The following is a 17,321-nucleotide window of genomic DNA, read 5'->3' as shown; positions in this document are numbered from 1 at the left end:
TTTTTTTTTAAATAAGTGATGCTGAGAATGAAGTTGGACTCCTGCCTCACACCATACACAGAGATTAATGCAAAATGGATCAGGCATCTAAGTGTAAAAGTTAAAACTATAAAGCTTTTAAATGAAAACATAGGAATAAATTTTTGCAACCTTGGGTTAGAAAAACTAAATAAGTTAGATTATATCAAAATTAACAACTTTTGTCCTAGAAAATGACTGGTAATTAACAAAGTGAAAAGATAATGTACAGAATGAGAGCAAATGTTCATAAATTATATTTCTGATAAGGGACTATATCTAGAATATATAAAGAACTCTTCCAGCTCAATTTAAAAAAGAGACAACCCCCCCCCCCAAAAAGAGGCAACCCAATTGAAAAACGGGCAGAGGATTTGAATAGACACTTCCTCAAAAAGGAATGCAGATGGCCAGTAGGTACATGCTCAAAAGATGCTCAGCAGCATTAGTTATTAGGAAAATACAAAACATTGAGACATCACTTCATACCCATGAGGATGGCTGTAATTAAAAAAAGACAGTAACAAGTGTTGGTAGGATCATGGAGTGATTGAAACCCTCACACATTGCTGGTGGTAATGTAAAATGGTGTAACCACTTTGGAAAATAGTTTGGTAACTCCCCAAAATTGTTAGTGAGTTACATATGACTTAGCTTTTCCACTTCTAGGTATGTACACAAGATAAATGAAAATCTGTATTTACACAGAAACCTGTACATGAATATTCAGAGCAGCATTATTCATAATGGCCAAAGAGTAGAAAAAACCTAAACATCCATCAACTGTGAATGGATGAGTAAAATGTATATCCACAGTGGAATATTATTTACCAAAAAAAGGGAATGAAGTATTGATACATGTATATAGTATGGATGAATGTTGAAAACTTTATGCAAAATAAAAGAAATTAGTCACAAAGGACCACAAATGGTATAATTCCATTTATATGAAATGTCCATTGGGCAAATTTACATAGAAAGTAGATTAGTGCTTTCTTAGGGTTGAGGGAGGAATGATGGGAATGGGGAGTGACTGCTAATGAGATTTGAAAGGTTTCTAAGATTGATTGCGGTGACGGTTGCACAATACTGTAAGTGTATTAAAAACCATTGCATTGTACACTTCATTTGGGTGAATTACGTCTCATTAAAGCTGTTATGAAAAACTATTCATTGCAATATTAATACTAGAAAGTAATGTTTATTGCTATATTAATACTTAAATTTAGAAGCAGCTAAAAATAGAGACTTGGACTCATCGATTACAGGTATGTAACTAATTATACTAGTAGGACTGCTGGGACAGCTAATTTTTTCACTTAGCAGAAAGATGGAGAAAGGTGGTAACTAGGAAAGGGTTGAAGTAAATGCAGGAGTAGGAAAAGGTTATGATGTTTGGAATTGAGAAAGAAGTCTCCTTACGGAGTTGCTGATGATAAAATATCTTGAAAAGGGCATGGTATGAGTTGGGAGCAAAAATAAAGAAGAGTGGGGAAGAAATGTAATTAACAGTGCTGTCCTTTGGAAAGCTCTGGAGGTTAAGGTAGCCTAAACTCCATAACCAACAACCTGGAGGGAAGCAGGAGGAAGGGGGACCAAGCAGGGAGACTCAGGATGGATACCAGGAGGAAGGGTTGGTGTTGGGCAGGTACCCACGGTACAGGATGTTCTTGTTTAGTTTTTATGGTCAGAACTTGTGAAGTTGTGAAATTTTGGTTAGCCTTTGTTTTTTGTTTTATTTTTAACATGCGGTTGTACTTGTCCTTTTTCAAAACCATCAGCTCTAAGTTGATGACCAGTTTATCTCATTTTGCATGGGATTTTTTTCCACTTTTAGTACTGAAAGTGCCATGTCCCAGGAGTCTTTCAGTCCTGGGCAAACAGAAGGTTGGTCACACTAGTTGTAAGATCTGCTGCTGATTTCTAATAGCTCTTTTGCTGTGTGTGCATGTGTAGATGACGAGGGAGAAATACACATTAAATGTATATATCAGTGGTAAAATTCAGTTTGGAAAAAAAATGAATTATACAACCAAGAATTAGAGAAACACCACAAAATATTTGTTGCCTCTTCTGTTGTTGAGACCTTTATAGTTAGGCACTAGAGTTATCAGCAACAAGATGTGCTCCTTGTCCTAAAGGAGCTTACTATCTAATAACAACAGTTCTTTGAGAAGACGACATCTTTTCCTCAGCAACAAGGGTGTGTTTTTAGTAGAAAAAAATTGAAAGAACTATTGGTAAGAATGTGGTGGTCCTGAAGTCTTCACAAGACTGTAATTTCTGTGAGGGCAAACTTCATTTTCTTTACCACAAGATTCCCAGTGCTTGATAAATTGCCTGACACCTTGTAAACACTCAGTAAATATTTATTGGATAAATCAAAATAATGAGGAGTATATTGACTCTACAGAAGATATGTTAGAAATTTCTTAGAGATGCATCGGTTTAAACCAGGACTCTTTTGTTTGTTTGTTTTTGCTAATAAATAGCTAATGTTTATTCAGACTTTGTGCTAGGCTCTGTATGAAGTGCTTTGTTTGTTGACTCATTTGATCATATTAGTGTCCTGTTTTTTATAGATAAGGAAACAGAAGCACTGAAAGTTTAAATAGCTTGCCCTAATAGTGTAGATCTTGGATTTGAACCCTGGCCATGGAGCTCCAGAGCCTGCTCTTTCCCTGCTCTTAGGAGCTGACAGTGGTATGGAAACTGTGCTGTTAAGTTCAGTTGCATGTTTACTTAACCTAGAGCTAGTAAATGAAAAACTTTGTGGTGGAGCCACCATGTAACAAGCTAAGTGATTTCTATGCACATTAAATGAGTTAAATGAACTTCACTGGGGTAAGATATAAATGTTTCTTCAAAACCTGTATATCTGCGGGCGCCTGGGTGGCTCAGTTGGTTAAGCGACTGCCTTCGGCTCAGGTCATGATCCTGGAGTCCCGGGATCAAGTCCCGCATCAGGCTCCCTGCTCAGCGGGGAGCCTGCTTCTCCCTCTGACCCTCCCCCTACTCATGTGCTCTCTCATTCTCTCTCTTTCATAAATAAATAAAATCTTTAAAAAAAAAAAAACAACCCTGTATATCTGCCTAAAATGGACATCTTCTGTGGAGAAATTAATGCATAACAAACAAACCAAAAGATAAACCGGCATATAAACCCCTCTTTCTAAAGAACGTCAAGTAAAGAGTTTAATTAGCAAGTTGTTCTTCACACTCAAATAAAATGGAGATGGGAATCTCAGGTAACTAATGGAGAAAGTAAAAATTTGTCTGCTGGAGTAACAAACACAGATAGAGCCTTAATATTTCTCCCAAGAACGGTGCAGTTGGAAAGTGTTGTAATAAACCCTGTCTTTGAGTGACTGTGGCTTGCTAATATCCTGAGAAACTATTCTGAAAATCATAGACCAGCAGAAACATGGCTCTGTGTAATTATATCAAGAGCAAAACATTCCACTCTTGTCTGGAGAATCTTAAGTCATTTTGATATAGAGAAGCAATCTTGATTTACAGCTGAGATGCACAGCTTCAGGTAAGAGGTTTCTGGATACAGCACCAGCATATATCTTAACTTGGTAGTTGCTAAGGAGAGGACGTTGGGTTCACTTTGCAGTCCAGTCCTGAAGTAGACCCCTTTACATACAGCTCTGCTTTGCCCTAAGCCTGTCACAGCACTACTACATGTAAATTTCACCTAAACTCCATTCCTCCCCAAATTTTACAATAACTGTTATCTTTTCCTTTGCTTTGTGAGATGGCTCAGTATTCCTCTGGTGTGCATTCTTCTTCATTGCAGTGCATCAGTAAATCTGAATATCAGACTACAGGTTTGTTCCTGTGGTCCTTAAGCTGGTTGGGCTAGCTCACTGCCAACTCTTGGAGACTTATTTTAAAAGAAAACTAAAAATGAATCAGGATGAGGGCTCATGGCAGAGCTTGCTATCCAGTTCTTAGAAAGTGTTACAACTACCTGCATTGTGTTGTGGGTCTCTTGGGTGTCTTTTTCTTCTTTGTGTGTTTTAAAGTCAATTTTAGAGCCATAAGGAACTTTTTAGGTCTTCTTTCTCATTGGTTGTCAGATGTTTCACAACTTTGAAAACTTTTGTCATAGAAAAGATGTGGTGACAGGGAAGTACTATTTGAACGGTCTCTTAAGCCTGACTCTCACATTTCCTGCTTTGAAAAAGGAGGCACCGCATTTATAATTTGCCCAAACTTACACATCTTATTTGTGGATCTGACTCCTCTGATTCTTGGCCCATTCTTTAGTTTTTCACACTAAAAAATAAGATTTAATTACAGTTACTTCTGATTACTCATTTGTGGTATTGCTTGCGGCACTAGTTTTTAAAGTAGAATGTAAATGCAGATAACACTGATTAATTAGGTAGCAACTCTTCTAAATGGGGAAACTCATTCCTTTTCCAACACAATGAAAAGTAGAGAGATTGATGAGCAGGGAAATTCATAGTAAGAAGAACAGGGTATTCTGTTTTGTTTCCATGAGAGCAACATTTAGTAAATTGTAGAGCAAAATTTTGAAAGTGTGAACAGCACTGGGAAGACCCTCACTCCACTAGTTTTTCATGGCTCTCTGAAGTTGCGTCTTACAAATTTTCTTTTCTGTCTCCTTTTGACATGAGTTTTTTCTTTCCCGAGAGGTAGGAGAGGTGCTTCCTCCCCTTTATTTTCATCATAGAGTGGAAGACACCAGGGGAATGATTGATCTGGCTCCTTTTCCCTCCTCCCTGGAGCGCTGTAGTAGGTCCCTTACCGCCAGTTGTTTACTCCGTGCCTGGCTGTGTTTATGGCCATCATGAAGAGAATCATTGTTACATCATTTATGATAATTACTTCTCAAAGATTAATCATGGATTGCTTAGCCACTCTTGAATATGTTCTGGCACGTTGTGGGCTTGAGGCTGACTATAGTGGACAGCTTAGGTATTTACACATTGAAGGTAATGCTCAAAAAAAAAAAAAAAGACGTTTTATTTACTATATCTGCCATTTCCTCCTCATTTCCAATCCTGTGTGTCTGTTCAGTGGGTTTAACTGCATGAATCTTTATTTAGCATTCAGTTTAGTTAGAATAGAAGATACAAAGACAGGGTTCCTGTCTTCAAGGAGCTTGTTACCCAATGTGAAAATTAACTAGAGTGTTTATGTAGCATCCAAACTACAGGGAGTTACTCGTTGAGCCAAGAGTGTGTGTATATGAATTCTGGGGCAGTAAGGAATGGGGGTAGCTGTGACTAGAAAAACTTAATCCATTCCCAGGTCAATAAATATCAGGCTTTGACTCTTTACTCTGTGAAATGCTCTAGATAGGAGTATCTAGGCAAGATGCTCTATGAGAGGACACTAAGAGGACTGAGTAGCTCATATATCCTGATTCATTTGGTGGGTTCCATAGAGTTTGTGAGGTTCATTTCACTTGGTATAATGAGGAAAGGAACAGTTCAGCTGAGCCTCCAAGGCTGGCTAGGATTTTGCTAGCTATAGGAGAATGGAGGGTATTTCATATGAGGATAGTGTGAAAGCAAAGGTGGTGTTGGCCAAGTACTAGACCTGTTTGGGAAATAAGACTAGAGTGATATGCTCTGTTTGGGTATAGTGGGAAATAAGATGTGAAAAGCAGATTGATGATAGTTTATGGAGAACTGTAAGTAGGAGCCCAAAGATTTAGACTTTACCCTGTGGACTGGGGAATTTTTTTTTTTTTTTTTACAGGTTAGTAGCACAGTGAGTGTACAAATTGAGAAGAGAGACCCTGGGGGTAAGAAGACTTATTACGCTTACAGCATCCACAGTTGAGTGGCATGGAAGGCAGGGCTGACTGCACGAGATTTTAGGGGGGGAGAATAGGACTGAAACATGACTGGTAGGTTGCTAGGGGAAAGGGAGAGGAACAGTGTACATCTAAATTGAGGTTATGGGAGAATAGTTTTGATTTTAGGGACTGATATTTTCTTTTATTCAGCTGTGGTTTATGCCTAAATAGCCTCAGGACCAGGAGCCACTAGAAAATTGTATTTTTAAATCAAGCCTGTGAGAGAAAACCAGACCGTCAGAGAGCTTGAAGCATCTCGAAGTTTTAGAACTATCCCTAACAATAGGATTGAGTTTCTTGTTGGTAAGCATGATAAAGGTAGAGAAATTATTGCCCATTATATTCTTTAGTTTTAGTTTAAAAACTATACCATGATTTATGTTTCCTTTTTCTGTTCTTACTCCAGAATGTTTTTCGAGCCTACTACAGACCTACTTTACATAAAGAAACTCTAGGCATGCTGGTATAATTTTTAATAAAGTAGGAGGGATATAATCCAGAGGACTGGTACTGAGAATTCACTTCTGAGTTATGGGTACCTGCTTTATTTTGAATCTTCCATCAGAGCTACATTGATAAACCAGGCTCTCAAAAGAAGAGTTGGATCCAGGTAAGAGAAAAAGAGACCTAGCAGGTTAGTCAGGAAATTTCAGGTTAAACCACTCTAACCTCACTGCCTGGAGACCGTCTGTTCACATTGGGGAATGTTTTCTCAAATATTTTTTTTAAAATGAAAAGGGGGTAGAATTTGGTTCTTTGGGTGTGAAAAAAAAATCTTACTCTTTTTATGTATTTGGCACAGATACACACACACACACGCACACACACAGTATCTGTGGCATTAAAATTTTATTGGGAGAGGCCATTAGGAAAACAAGATTGAAAAACACTGTTAGGATTGGTTTGGTTTGGTTTGGTTTTTTTAAAGAGTGGAAATCTTGTTTTCTTGAAACCAAAAACTAAACCTAATCATCTGTTGGGAACTCTTGGTATGTGGATCAGGATATTTTGATATTTTACCGTTTAGTTTCAGCAAGGAAATTTCTTTTTGATCCTATTGAACCCAAGGTCAAAGTTGATTTGTAACAATTTATGCAAATCTGAGTGATACTTATCTTAAGCATTGTTAATCATGAACACTTAGGAAAAGATGGCCAAACAAATAGACTGTAAGGTATTTTCATCAGATGATATAAAGAGTCATTTTCTTATGTGCAGTCCTTAAGAATACTAATACTGCTATCATAATTAATTTTTTCACTTATATTGGAATATTGAGAAGTCCATAGGATTATTAAATACTTCCTTTATATTTCTGCGTGGTACTAATTGTGATTTGAGTATTCCTCCCAAAACTAAACATTGGTTACTAGTTCTGTGGTTTTACAAAAAACTATTTTATAATTTTATTTTGTAATTACTTAAAGTCAGTTTCTTATCTTTTTAAAATCAGCCATTGGATTTCATGGTCCTCTGGTAGTTTAAGATAGTAATTGGATTTTGGTACTTCTTGGTACTCTGGTAGTTTGAGACAGTGCTTGACAGCTTGTTTAAGAAAATAACAGCTCTGGGAAGTGAGCCACGGACTACTGAAATACTGTTAATTCCATTTATTGTTTCTATAATATGAAATGCAGTTTTATAAATTATGTATTTTTAAAGGTAGCAGATATCAAAGGTAAATTAAAATTAGCTATGAAATACTTTTACATATAGCATAGATGGACATTCCTACTTCTGTGTGCTTAAAATAGAATGGAAGCAGGAAGGTTTGTGAATGAAGTACCCATAAGATGGGCATGGGAAATCTTACTTGTTTCCCATAGTCTAAGCTTAAATTTTTCTCTCTGGCCATAGGACACTGTGTGTGCACATGTGTGCATACATGTGTGTGGTAAAAAACATTTACCCTTCTTAACAAATTTTTGAGTTTATAGTACAGTATTGTTAACTATAAACACAATGTTGTACGGCAGACCTTTAGAACTTTTTCATCTAGCACGGTTAAAACTCTATACCTATTGAGCAATAGCTCCTCATTTCTCTCCCAGCTCCTGGCAACCACCATTCTACTTTTTGTTTCTGTGGTTGTTGACTACTTTCGAGACCTCACATAAGTGGAATCTTGCCGTAATCATCCTGTGACTGCTTATTTCACTTAGCATAACATCCTCAAGGGGCACCCATGTTTTTGCACATGACATGATTTTCTTCTCTTTAATGGTCGAACAATATTCCACTGTATATATCACCACACTTTCTTTATCTGTTTGTTCATCAGTGGACTTTTAGGTTGTTTCTACCTCTTGACTATTGTGAATAATGCTGAAGTGAACACGGGAGTACACATACCTCTTTGAGATCCTATTTCAATTCCTTTGGGCAAATATCCAAAAGTTGTATTGCTGGATCGTATGGTAGCTCTACTTTTTTTTTGTTTTTTTGAAGAACCTCTGCTCCCTTTTCCGTAGCAGCTGTTTCATTTTACATTCCTAGCAGCAGTTTCCAAGTACTCAAATACCTCTACACTCTCACCAACATTTTTTTTCTTTTCTTTTCTCCCCTCCCTCCCGCCCTCTACCTACCTACCTTCCTTCCTTCCTTCCTTTCTTTCGCTATCCTAACAAGTGTTAGTTGATACCGCATTTCGGTTTTCATTTGCATTTACCTGATGATTAGTGATGTTGAACATTTTTCATGTGTATGTGGGCTATTTGTATGTATTCTTTGGAGAAATGTCTATTCAAGTCCTTTGCCCATTTTTTTAATCAGGGTGTTTTGTTTTGAGATGTTTTGCTTTTGAGAAGTAGGCGTTCCTTATATATTATGGATATTAACATCAGATACATGGTTTACAAATATTTTCTCCCATTCTGTAGGTTGCCTTTTCACTCTGTTGATTGTTTTCCTGGTTGTGCCAGCAGCTTTTTAGTTTGATGTAGTCCCACTTGTCTATTTTTGCCTTTGTTGCTTGTTCTTTTTGTGTCATATCCAAGAAATCATTGCCAAGACCAGTGTAATGAAGTTTTCCCCCAGTGTTTTCTTTTAGAAGTTTTACAGTTTCAGGTTTTGAGTTTAAGTCTTTAATCCATTTTGAGTTGATTTTTGTGTATGGTGTAAGATAAGGGTCCAGTTTCATTTTTCAGCATGTGGATATCCAGTTTTTCCAGCACCATTTTTTGGAAAGACTGTTCTATCCCTATTCTATGGTCTTGGTGCCCTTGTTCAAAATCAGTTGACCATATATGTGTGGGTTTGTTTCTGGGCTCTCTGTTCTGTTCCATTGGTCTGGATGTTGTGTTTATGCCAGTACCATTCTGTTGTAAGTACTGTAACTTTGTAGTATGTTTTGAAATCAAGAAATGTGAGGTCTCCAGCTTGGTTCTTTTTTCTCAAGATTGTTTTGGATATTCAGGATCCTTTGTGGTTTCATATGACTTTTAGGGTCGTTTTTTCTATTTCTGCAAAAAATGCTACTGGGATTTCTATAAGGATTGCATTGAATCTATAGATTACCTTTGGTAGTAAGGACACTTTAACAATATAAAGCCTTCCAGTCTATGAATATGGGATATTTTTCTATTTATGTCTTCTTTAATTTCTTTCTGCAATATTTGGTAGTTGTTAGTGTACAAGTGTTTCACTTCCTTGGTTAAGTTTATTTCTAAGTATTTTATTCTTTTTGATGAGATTATAATTGAGATTTTCCATAATTTTCTTTTTGGACTATTCATTGCTCAGGTATGTAAACACAACTAATTTTTGTATGTTGTTTTTATATCCCACAACTTTGCTGAATTCATTTTTTAGTGCTTACAGTTGTCTTATGGAATCTTTAGGGTTGTTTTTTTTTTTTAATTTACAAGATTATGTCAACTGCAAACATAATTTTACTTATTCCTTTCCACTTTGGATGCTTTTTATTTCTTTTCCTTATCTCTGTGGCAGAGGGCATTTAGAGTGATCCAGGGTAGATAAAGAATCAAAATAGGTGAGAATTCTGGGTATATCAATTCTTAAATGAGCGCTACTTATTTTAAAGTAATACCAATTACAAAATGGTTCTCCCATGTTTATTTTTTCTGATGAATATAATTTTAATTTTTTAATGTTCAGAAAAAGATTCAGTTGGTATTTTGATTGGTATTACATTAATTCAGGCATTAATTCATGAGATAGTTGCAATCTTTACCATAGTAAATTCTTCTATTCAAAAGTGAATTGTCGGGGCGCCAAGGTGACTCAGTCGGTTAAGCGTCTGACTCTTGGTTTCAGCTCAGATCATGATCTCAAGGTCATGAGATTGAGCCCTGCACTTGAGATTCTCTCCCTCTCCCCACCCCCTTCACGTGCACATACGGTCTCTCTCTTTAAAAAAAAAAGTAAAGTGTCTTTCCATTTTTTTATCTTTTATCTCCCAAAATACTTTATGGCCTACAAATTTTAAAGCTTATCCTTAGATATATAATTTAATTTGATATATTCTAATTTGTTAAGGATTTTTAAAAATTGTTTCTGGTTTTTTTTTCAGTTGATTTTGGTTTGCTTGCTTTCCAGGAACATAATCATATATACTACAAATAATGAGAATTTTGTATTTTTACTATTTATCCACCTTATTTTTTTCCTCTTGTGGATTTCAGCTGCTTAGAATTTATAGAATAATTAATTGACTCATTAATATTCAATGTCCCTATCATGTGTTAGGAGACACAGTGAATAAGTAGACATACAGTATATTAGATATGGTAAATGCTGTAGAGAAAAACAGAGCAGTAAGGGTGTTTGTGGGGTTGTGATTGTGGGTTGCTATTTTACATAGGGATGTTAGAGAAGGTCTCACCTTGAAGGCGACAGTTGAGTAGAGCCCTGAAAGAAGTGAGGAAGCAAGCCATCTGGCAGGAAAAGAGCGCTTTAGGTAGTCTGAATAGAAAGTGTAAAGGCTGAGAGACAGGAGCTTGTTTATGGTATTCAAGGAAAAGCAAAGAGGACTGTGTGGCTGAAGTAGAGTGAAGAGGGAGAATAGTAGGAGAAATAATGTAGAATTACAAATAACAAGTCCTACTAGGTGGTAATAACAGCAGATAATAGTAATGAACATATGTGAAGCCTTGTTCTAAGTATTTAAGTATTCTTTCATCTAATCTTTACAAATAACCTTAAGAGGGGGAGGCACTATTATCTCCTTTTTATGAGGAACCTGAATTCAGAAAAAGAATATGAATGAATTTGCCCAAGATCATACAACTAGAAATTTTTGAAATCAGGTTTCATAGATCAATATTTTGATTCCAAAGTACATATCCTTTATCATGACACTGTGCTAGATATGGTGAATTGCTAGATATGGTGAGTCCAGTAGCCAAGTATAGATTTGATGTTCTAGAAATAAGGGAATTACTTAAGGTTTGACTTTAAGCTATTATAGTTAATATATACAAATTTTATGCCCCCCTCGCCCCAAATTTCTTAAAGTCAAGGAAAGTCTTGTTCATTTCTGGAACTCTACCTCCAGTCTCTAGCACATTCTTTTTATATCACATTTGCCTCTCAGTGTATTGTGGTTGTTGAATATATTCTCAGGAGAGACTGAGAGACTATACAAAGAGTAACTTTTCACCTTTATCCAAGTTAAAGCATTAAATATTTTCACAAATAACATATATACACAAACGTACACTCTTCACTCTTCACAGAGTTATAAGCTGGAAGGTATAACAAGTTGAGAAAACTTGCTTTTAAAATCTTAAATGATAATTAAAAGCATTTTTAATTCTGACTTGCTCTGTTGTTAGTTGCTGTGCTAAATTACTGTTGATAATGCAAAGAATTATTTCATTATAATGACATTTGTCAAACCATGTCAGCTTATTAGGGTTATGAAGATGTTAAACATTTAGAAGAGAGACATAAAGATGACAAAAGGAAAATAAGAAAGCAAAGAAACAAAATAGGAAATAGGAAACAAAGTAAGAAACAAAGGGAATTTGAGGATGACTTGTAAATTTGTGTTTACTTCACAGGGGACAGAAAGGAAATAGGATACACAGTTTACAAATAGACTAAGACTTGGTTCCCTGAATACTGGTCTGTTGGTTCACCACTCAACACAGATAATCCTTAAATTTTCCTGGTGTGGTTTTCAAATAACCTCTACTTCTTTAGTGTGAAGAGAGACATGTCATCTGCCTTCATACAATGACTTGGAATTAGATGCATAAGCTGTTACGCAGAGCAAAATGACAGCTCTGCCTCCCACCATTAGTTCTGTTTTGACAGCTTCACCATATTTATCCAAACAACAGTACTTGTATAATTATTTTATTAAATTTTTAGTTACAATTTTATAAAAAAGTAAATGGATAGTCTATTAATTCAAAATGCTTATGTTAATGTAAGAAGAGTAGGCTTTATAAATGTCCCCAATTTACACCAGTGAAAATAATTAGGCATACCAAAATGGCAGTCAGTTACATACGCATTCGACTTATGTATTATTTTGTTGAAGGAAAAGTCAAGAATTTTGTGAAATGTTGGAAATACAGTGATTGTCAGTTTGTATCTAAAAGGCAAGGAGGTATTAGGGATTCTGTGTTTTATCATAGTTTTCAGGGAAAGACCCACCTCCATGACATTCAAGTCTCCTCTTTTGTTCTCACACATAGGACTAAATATAGCTGTTTACAGGAAAGCATTATATACAAAATAGAGAGAAATGCTTATAATCTGGTTCTCTTCTCTCTCTATTAAATAGAGCGACTAATACCTTGTTTGTTAATCCACGAAAACACTTGTGAAGCACCTATTACAATTTGGACAACCTTTTTTACAAATGGATAGTAATTATTATATCAGCATAGGATAATGTTTACTGTAATAACTAAACTAGAACATATGAGTGGCTTAACATAATCAAGTTCTATTTCAAGTTTATGTAATAGTGTAGTGCAGATGCTCAGTGTGTTGGATGACTTTCTTCCTTTTAGTGACTCAGGGACCCGGACTTCTTGCATTTCCTGGGACCTCACAGTGTCATGTAGTTTGCTGATAGGGAAATAAATAGTGGGACAAGGACACATGACTTTTGTTCACTTTGCATTGGCAAGAACTAGTCTCTTGGGCACCTTAGTTTGACCCTGAGGGAAATGTTGTCTTTGACTAGATGATTGCCTCCCACCAATAACTTCTATGCAATGGAAGGGAGAACACAGATTGTTTGTGAATGGCTAGCCAGCTCTGTCAGAATAATAATAATGTTGATAGTAACAGTGTATTAGTTTCCTTTGGCTACTGTAACAGATTATCACCAACTTGGTGGCTTGAAAAGCACAAATTTATTCTCTTAGAGTTCTGGAATTCTGAAATCCAAAGTGAGTTTCACTGGGTCAGTATCCAAGTGTCTACAGGGCTACATTCTCTCTGGAGACTCTAAGGGGGAATGTGTTTCCTTGCTTTTCCAGCTTCTAGAGCTCCATTGCCTGCACTCCTTAATTCTTGGCTTCGTCCTCCATCTTCAAAGCGTAGCATCATGCTTCTTATCTTAAACTCAAGTCTCCCTCTGATTCCCTCTTAGAAGGGCACTTGTGATTACATTTAGATAATTCAGGATAATTTCCCCATCTCAGGATCCTTAATTTTATCACATTTGCAAAAACCTTCTTGCCATATATAAGGTGATCTCACAGGTTTTAGGGATTAGGACCTTTCTACCTTTGGGGCCATTATTCAGCCTGCTGCAAATAGTTAACATTTATTGAACACTTAATATGTGTTATGTTTATTCTGAGAACTTCTCAAGTCTTTGTATTTTTCTGCCTGTTTACTTGGTTTATTCATGATCTGCTCTGCTGGTAGGCTTGCCTGTTTTTCTCAAGTAGGGTTTCTTCCTTTCTTCTGTCTTCCTTCCCTCCATCCCTTCTTCCTTCCTTCCTTCCTTCCTGCCTCCCTGCCTGCCTGCCTGCCTGCCTTTTTTTGGAAGATGTATTCTTCACTTTAATGTCTAAAAATTTTATCAAAAATCCTAGACTCTCAGAGTTGGAAAGAATTTTTAGAGATTATCTATTCTAACCATCCTGGTCTACCAGTATCCAATTAAGTATGCTAGGATTTGGGGTAGGAGTACCTTTTTATTCTTTGGAGTGTATTTCTCTGGAGCTTTGAAGAAAGTACTTTAAATCTATTACTCTTTTGGATTATTTCTGTATAGAGACTCTTCTTTTTTCCTGCCCAAATCTGGCTTTTTCAGTTACCTTTAAAAATTGAATTGTGGATTTTTTTCTTTGAATTCTTTTTCCCCACAAAAATGTTGAATTTAACTTGGCCATTCTCATAATCACTAGAAAATGACTTCATAGGAAAAAGGAGGCACTTTGGATTAACACCATTTTCTGGGAAAGATGTAGTTGAAGACTTAAAACCATTCACAGGTTTTTGTAAAACAAAGGAGTATCAAATAAGCAATTAATTGTATAAAATATCATAATAACTGGTTGAAATTAAACCAAAAAGAGACATTCTTGATTTAGAGTCAACATAGAGGAATCATGTCATATCATAGATTCATTCAGGCAACAGTTTTATGGATCATATATTAGTTGCTAGGGATACATAGGTGATTAAGGCATAATCCTGTCCTAGAGGATATAATATTCTAGTGAGAACGTAGACATTCAGACGTTGATGCAGTGTCGTAAGGGCTATGATATGTACAAAGATCACAGTAGAAGATGCAATGCTTAGAGTTGTGAGTAACAGAAACCACAACTCAAGGTAGTTTAAACAATTCAGGGTAGTTTAAACAATTCAGGGAACTTATTGATCATGTTCAGGTATATCGGAAGCTTACAGAGGCAGATGAGGCTTGCTACAGAGGCTCAAGTAAGCCTTTCTCCTTCCCCTGTTTTCCTGTTTCTCCTCAGTGCTTTCTACAGATCAACTTTATTCTAAAACTGGCTCCCTTTGAAGATGTGCAATGAGTACCCCCAGAAAGAGAGCTGCTGTCCTCTAACCATCAAACAAAAGTCCTAGGGTTCATTCTGACTAGATCAACTTTGATCTCATGTAATCCCTTCACTGGTTTGGGGAAAGTACAGTGGAGAATGAGGTGAAAAAGCAAAATTTAGAACTTTCCAAGTATTTAGTATATCCCTGAAAATTGGTATTAGTCTTATTTGGCTTTATTATTTCTAATTAGATTTTTAAAATTTATTATTTCTAATTGGATTTTTCTTAATATAATGAAAATCAGGAATTCTTAATGGTTTGAAGTAAACTCAGAAGAGGATCCTAATTCAGTGATTTTCTTCTGAAATTTTGGAAGCATAAAAATTTCCTGTTTTTCCTTTGGAAATCTTTGACTCACTTCATTGCAGAAATTAAGAACCTGACATACTCTTTTCTCTGTTACTTCTTCCGTTGTAACTGGGGCAATAGGGTAGGTTTTGATATTGGGTTCAAGTGGTTCATGGCTAGGCTACTTTAAGTCTCAGTTACATTTATAGTAGGAAAATGCCAAGGCAAGAAATGTCAGGGCTTGATGACATAATGACCTGATACGATTTGAGCTGTAACGTGGGAAACCTGTTTCTTACTTTGCCACCAATAAGAAGCTGAATTAGTAATGCACAACTACTTTCATTTGAATATAAGTACTTCCATTTGTTCTTTCTGCACGGTCTCTGGTTCACCACATTTGCAGTCACTGCAGTTCTCTTTCTCTCTATCACAAGTATTCTTTCAGGAGCCAGAGCGTGTGACACTGCTATAGGATTGCCAGATCTTATTCTGAAGAATTTGGGCAAGAAGGGAGTAGAAGGAGAGAGCTTACTTACTAATAGTCCGACGGTAAATAGAATCCCACTCTGCATCCCAGTACAGCTGGTGAATAAGGCCCTTGAATCCAGGAGAAGCCTGTGTATGTGGGCCATCTGGTAATCCAGCACTGCTGGGGTGTAGGCCTCTCCGCTCTGGAGCCTGTGGAGGTGTATTTGACACTCTTGGTGGATAAGGGTTCCTGCCCTAACTTAAAAAAGAATTACTTCCTTATGCTCAAATTGTATTAAGTGTTATTTGTTAATAAAGGAACAAAGCCATGTATGTTTTCTAGTGAATTATATGATGATTATGTCCAAGGCATAATATTAATAATAGCAAATGCTTACATAGCCCTTATTCTGTACCAGGCACTGTTCTAAGCATTTTACATATATTAGCCCGTTTAACTTTTCCAACAGCCCTATGAGACAAGTTATTATTTTTATCCCCATTTTGCGGAGGAAGAAATTGGCACAGAAAGGCCAAGTAAGTTGCTCAAGCTCACACAGCTTAGTAAGGGACAGAGTTAGTATTTGAATCTAGATAGTCTGGGACCAGAGTTCACACTTTTAATCACTGTACTTTCTGTCAAGACTGAGACTGTAATTAAATATAACATCATTATATTTGGGAAACATTATTTATTATGTAACATTATTTATTATGTTTTGAAACAAGTTGACATTTTGAAACTTACTACTAACTACTCAACATGCTTGTTTTTTATTCTAGGAGAAGATTTTGCAGTTGTACAGCAAGAAATTATTATGATGAAAGACTGTAAACACCCAAATATTGTTGCTTATTTTGGAAGCTATCTCAGGTACATTGTTTGTTTCCCATCACCTGATACATTTAACAAAATAAAATGAGCTCTAATCGCGTATCTTGTAATTTTCTTCATGGTTTGAAGATACAGAATATTTTTATGTGAATGAAATTTTTATTTCTGACCTATTTATGTTAATTTTGTGACCAATATTGTAGTCTGTGATTTGTCTCTTGTCCTCTTGGGAATTCTGGATGTGGTTTCATTGAGGAGGCTGGCGAGTAAAAATTGACTTTTATGGTTAGTCTTCCTATGGTGGACTAGAGATCTAAACATGCCATTCTGTTGCCCCTTATTTCTGGACTTGGGTGGATTTAGAAAGTCAGGAGCACCTCTAACTGCTAGGGTTTTAGTAGAGACTTTTTCCTTCTTTTGTGCTTCTAGCCTCAGGGTACTGCATCATCCCTTCCCTTCATCTTGTCCAAAGGACAAGGAACTGTAATTATTTCACTGACTTCTTTCCCAGGTCGTAAAGTAAACTTAGACCATGAATTTGCGGCCTCTTTGGTTTGGCAGGACCATGCCGGGTTCCCCAGCTCATAGTCCATAGGGGATGACCTCGAGGTCAAATCCTGTTTTTCCATTCACTTCTTTGTGCAGTTATGAGCTGAATGCTGTGACCTAGTTGTTTTTAAGGTTCCTCCCAAAAGGAGGATTGGCGAATGTTTTTGTTTTTTTTTTTTAAGATTTTACTTATTCATTTGAGAGAGAGAATGAGAGAGCACGAGAGGGGAGAGGGTCAGAGGGAGAAGCAGACTCCCCGCCGAACAGGGAGCCTGATATGGGACTTGACCCCGGGACTCCGGGATCATGACCTGAGCT

General features: G+C 36.5%; 1 protein-coding gene across 2 annotated transcripts in view; it reads left to right on the top strand.

Annotated features, from left to right (window-relative positions):
* Positions 1-17,321, top strand: part of MAP4K3 (mitogen-activated protein kinase kinase kinase kinase 3) — a 187,134-nt gene that overhangs the window by 79,749 nt on the left and 90,064 nt on the right. For both annotated transcript variants that reach the window (XM_021697774.1, XM_021697772.1), the window contains exon 3: positions 16,403-16,493. In XM_021697774.1, coding sequence (XP_021553449.1) covers positions 16,403-16,493 — 91 coding nt within the window. The remainder of the gene's footprint in view (positions 1-16,402; positions 16,494-17,321) is intronic.

The sequence above is a fragment of the Neomonachus schauinslandi genome, chromosome 10, assembly GCF_002201575.2.
Source record: "Neomonachus schauinslandi chromosome 10, ASM220157v2, whole genome shotgun sequence".
Lineage (NCBI taxonomy): Eukaryota > Metazoa > Chordata > Mammalia > Carnivora > Phocidae > Neomonachus > Neomonachus schauinslandi.
This window is presented reverse-complemented; position numbering and strand designations above follow the sequence as displayed.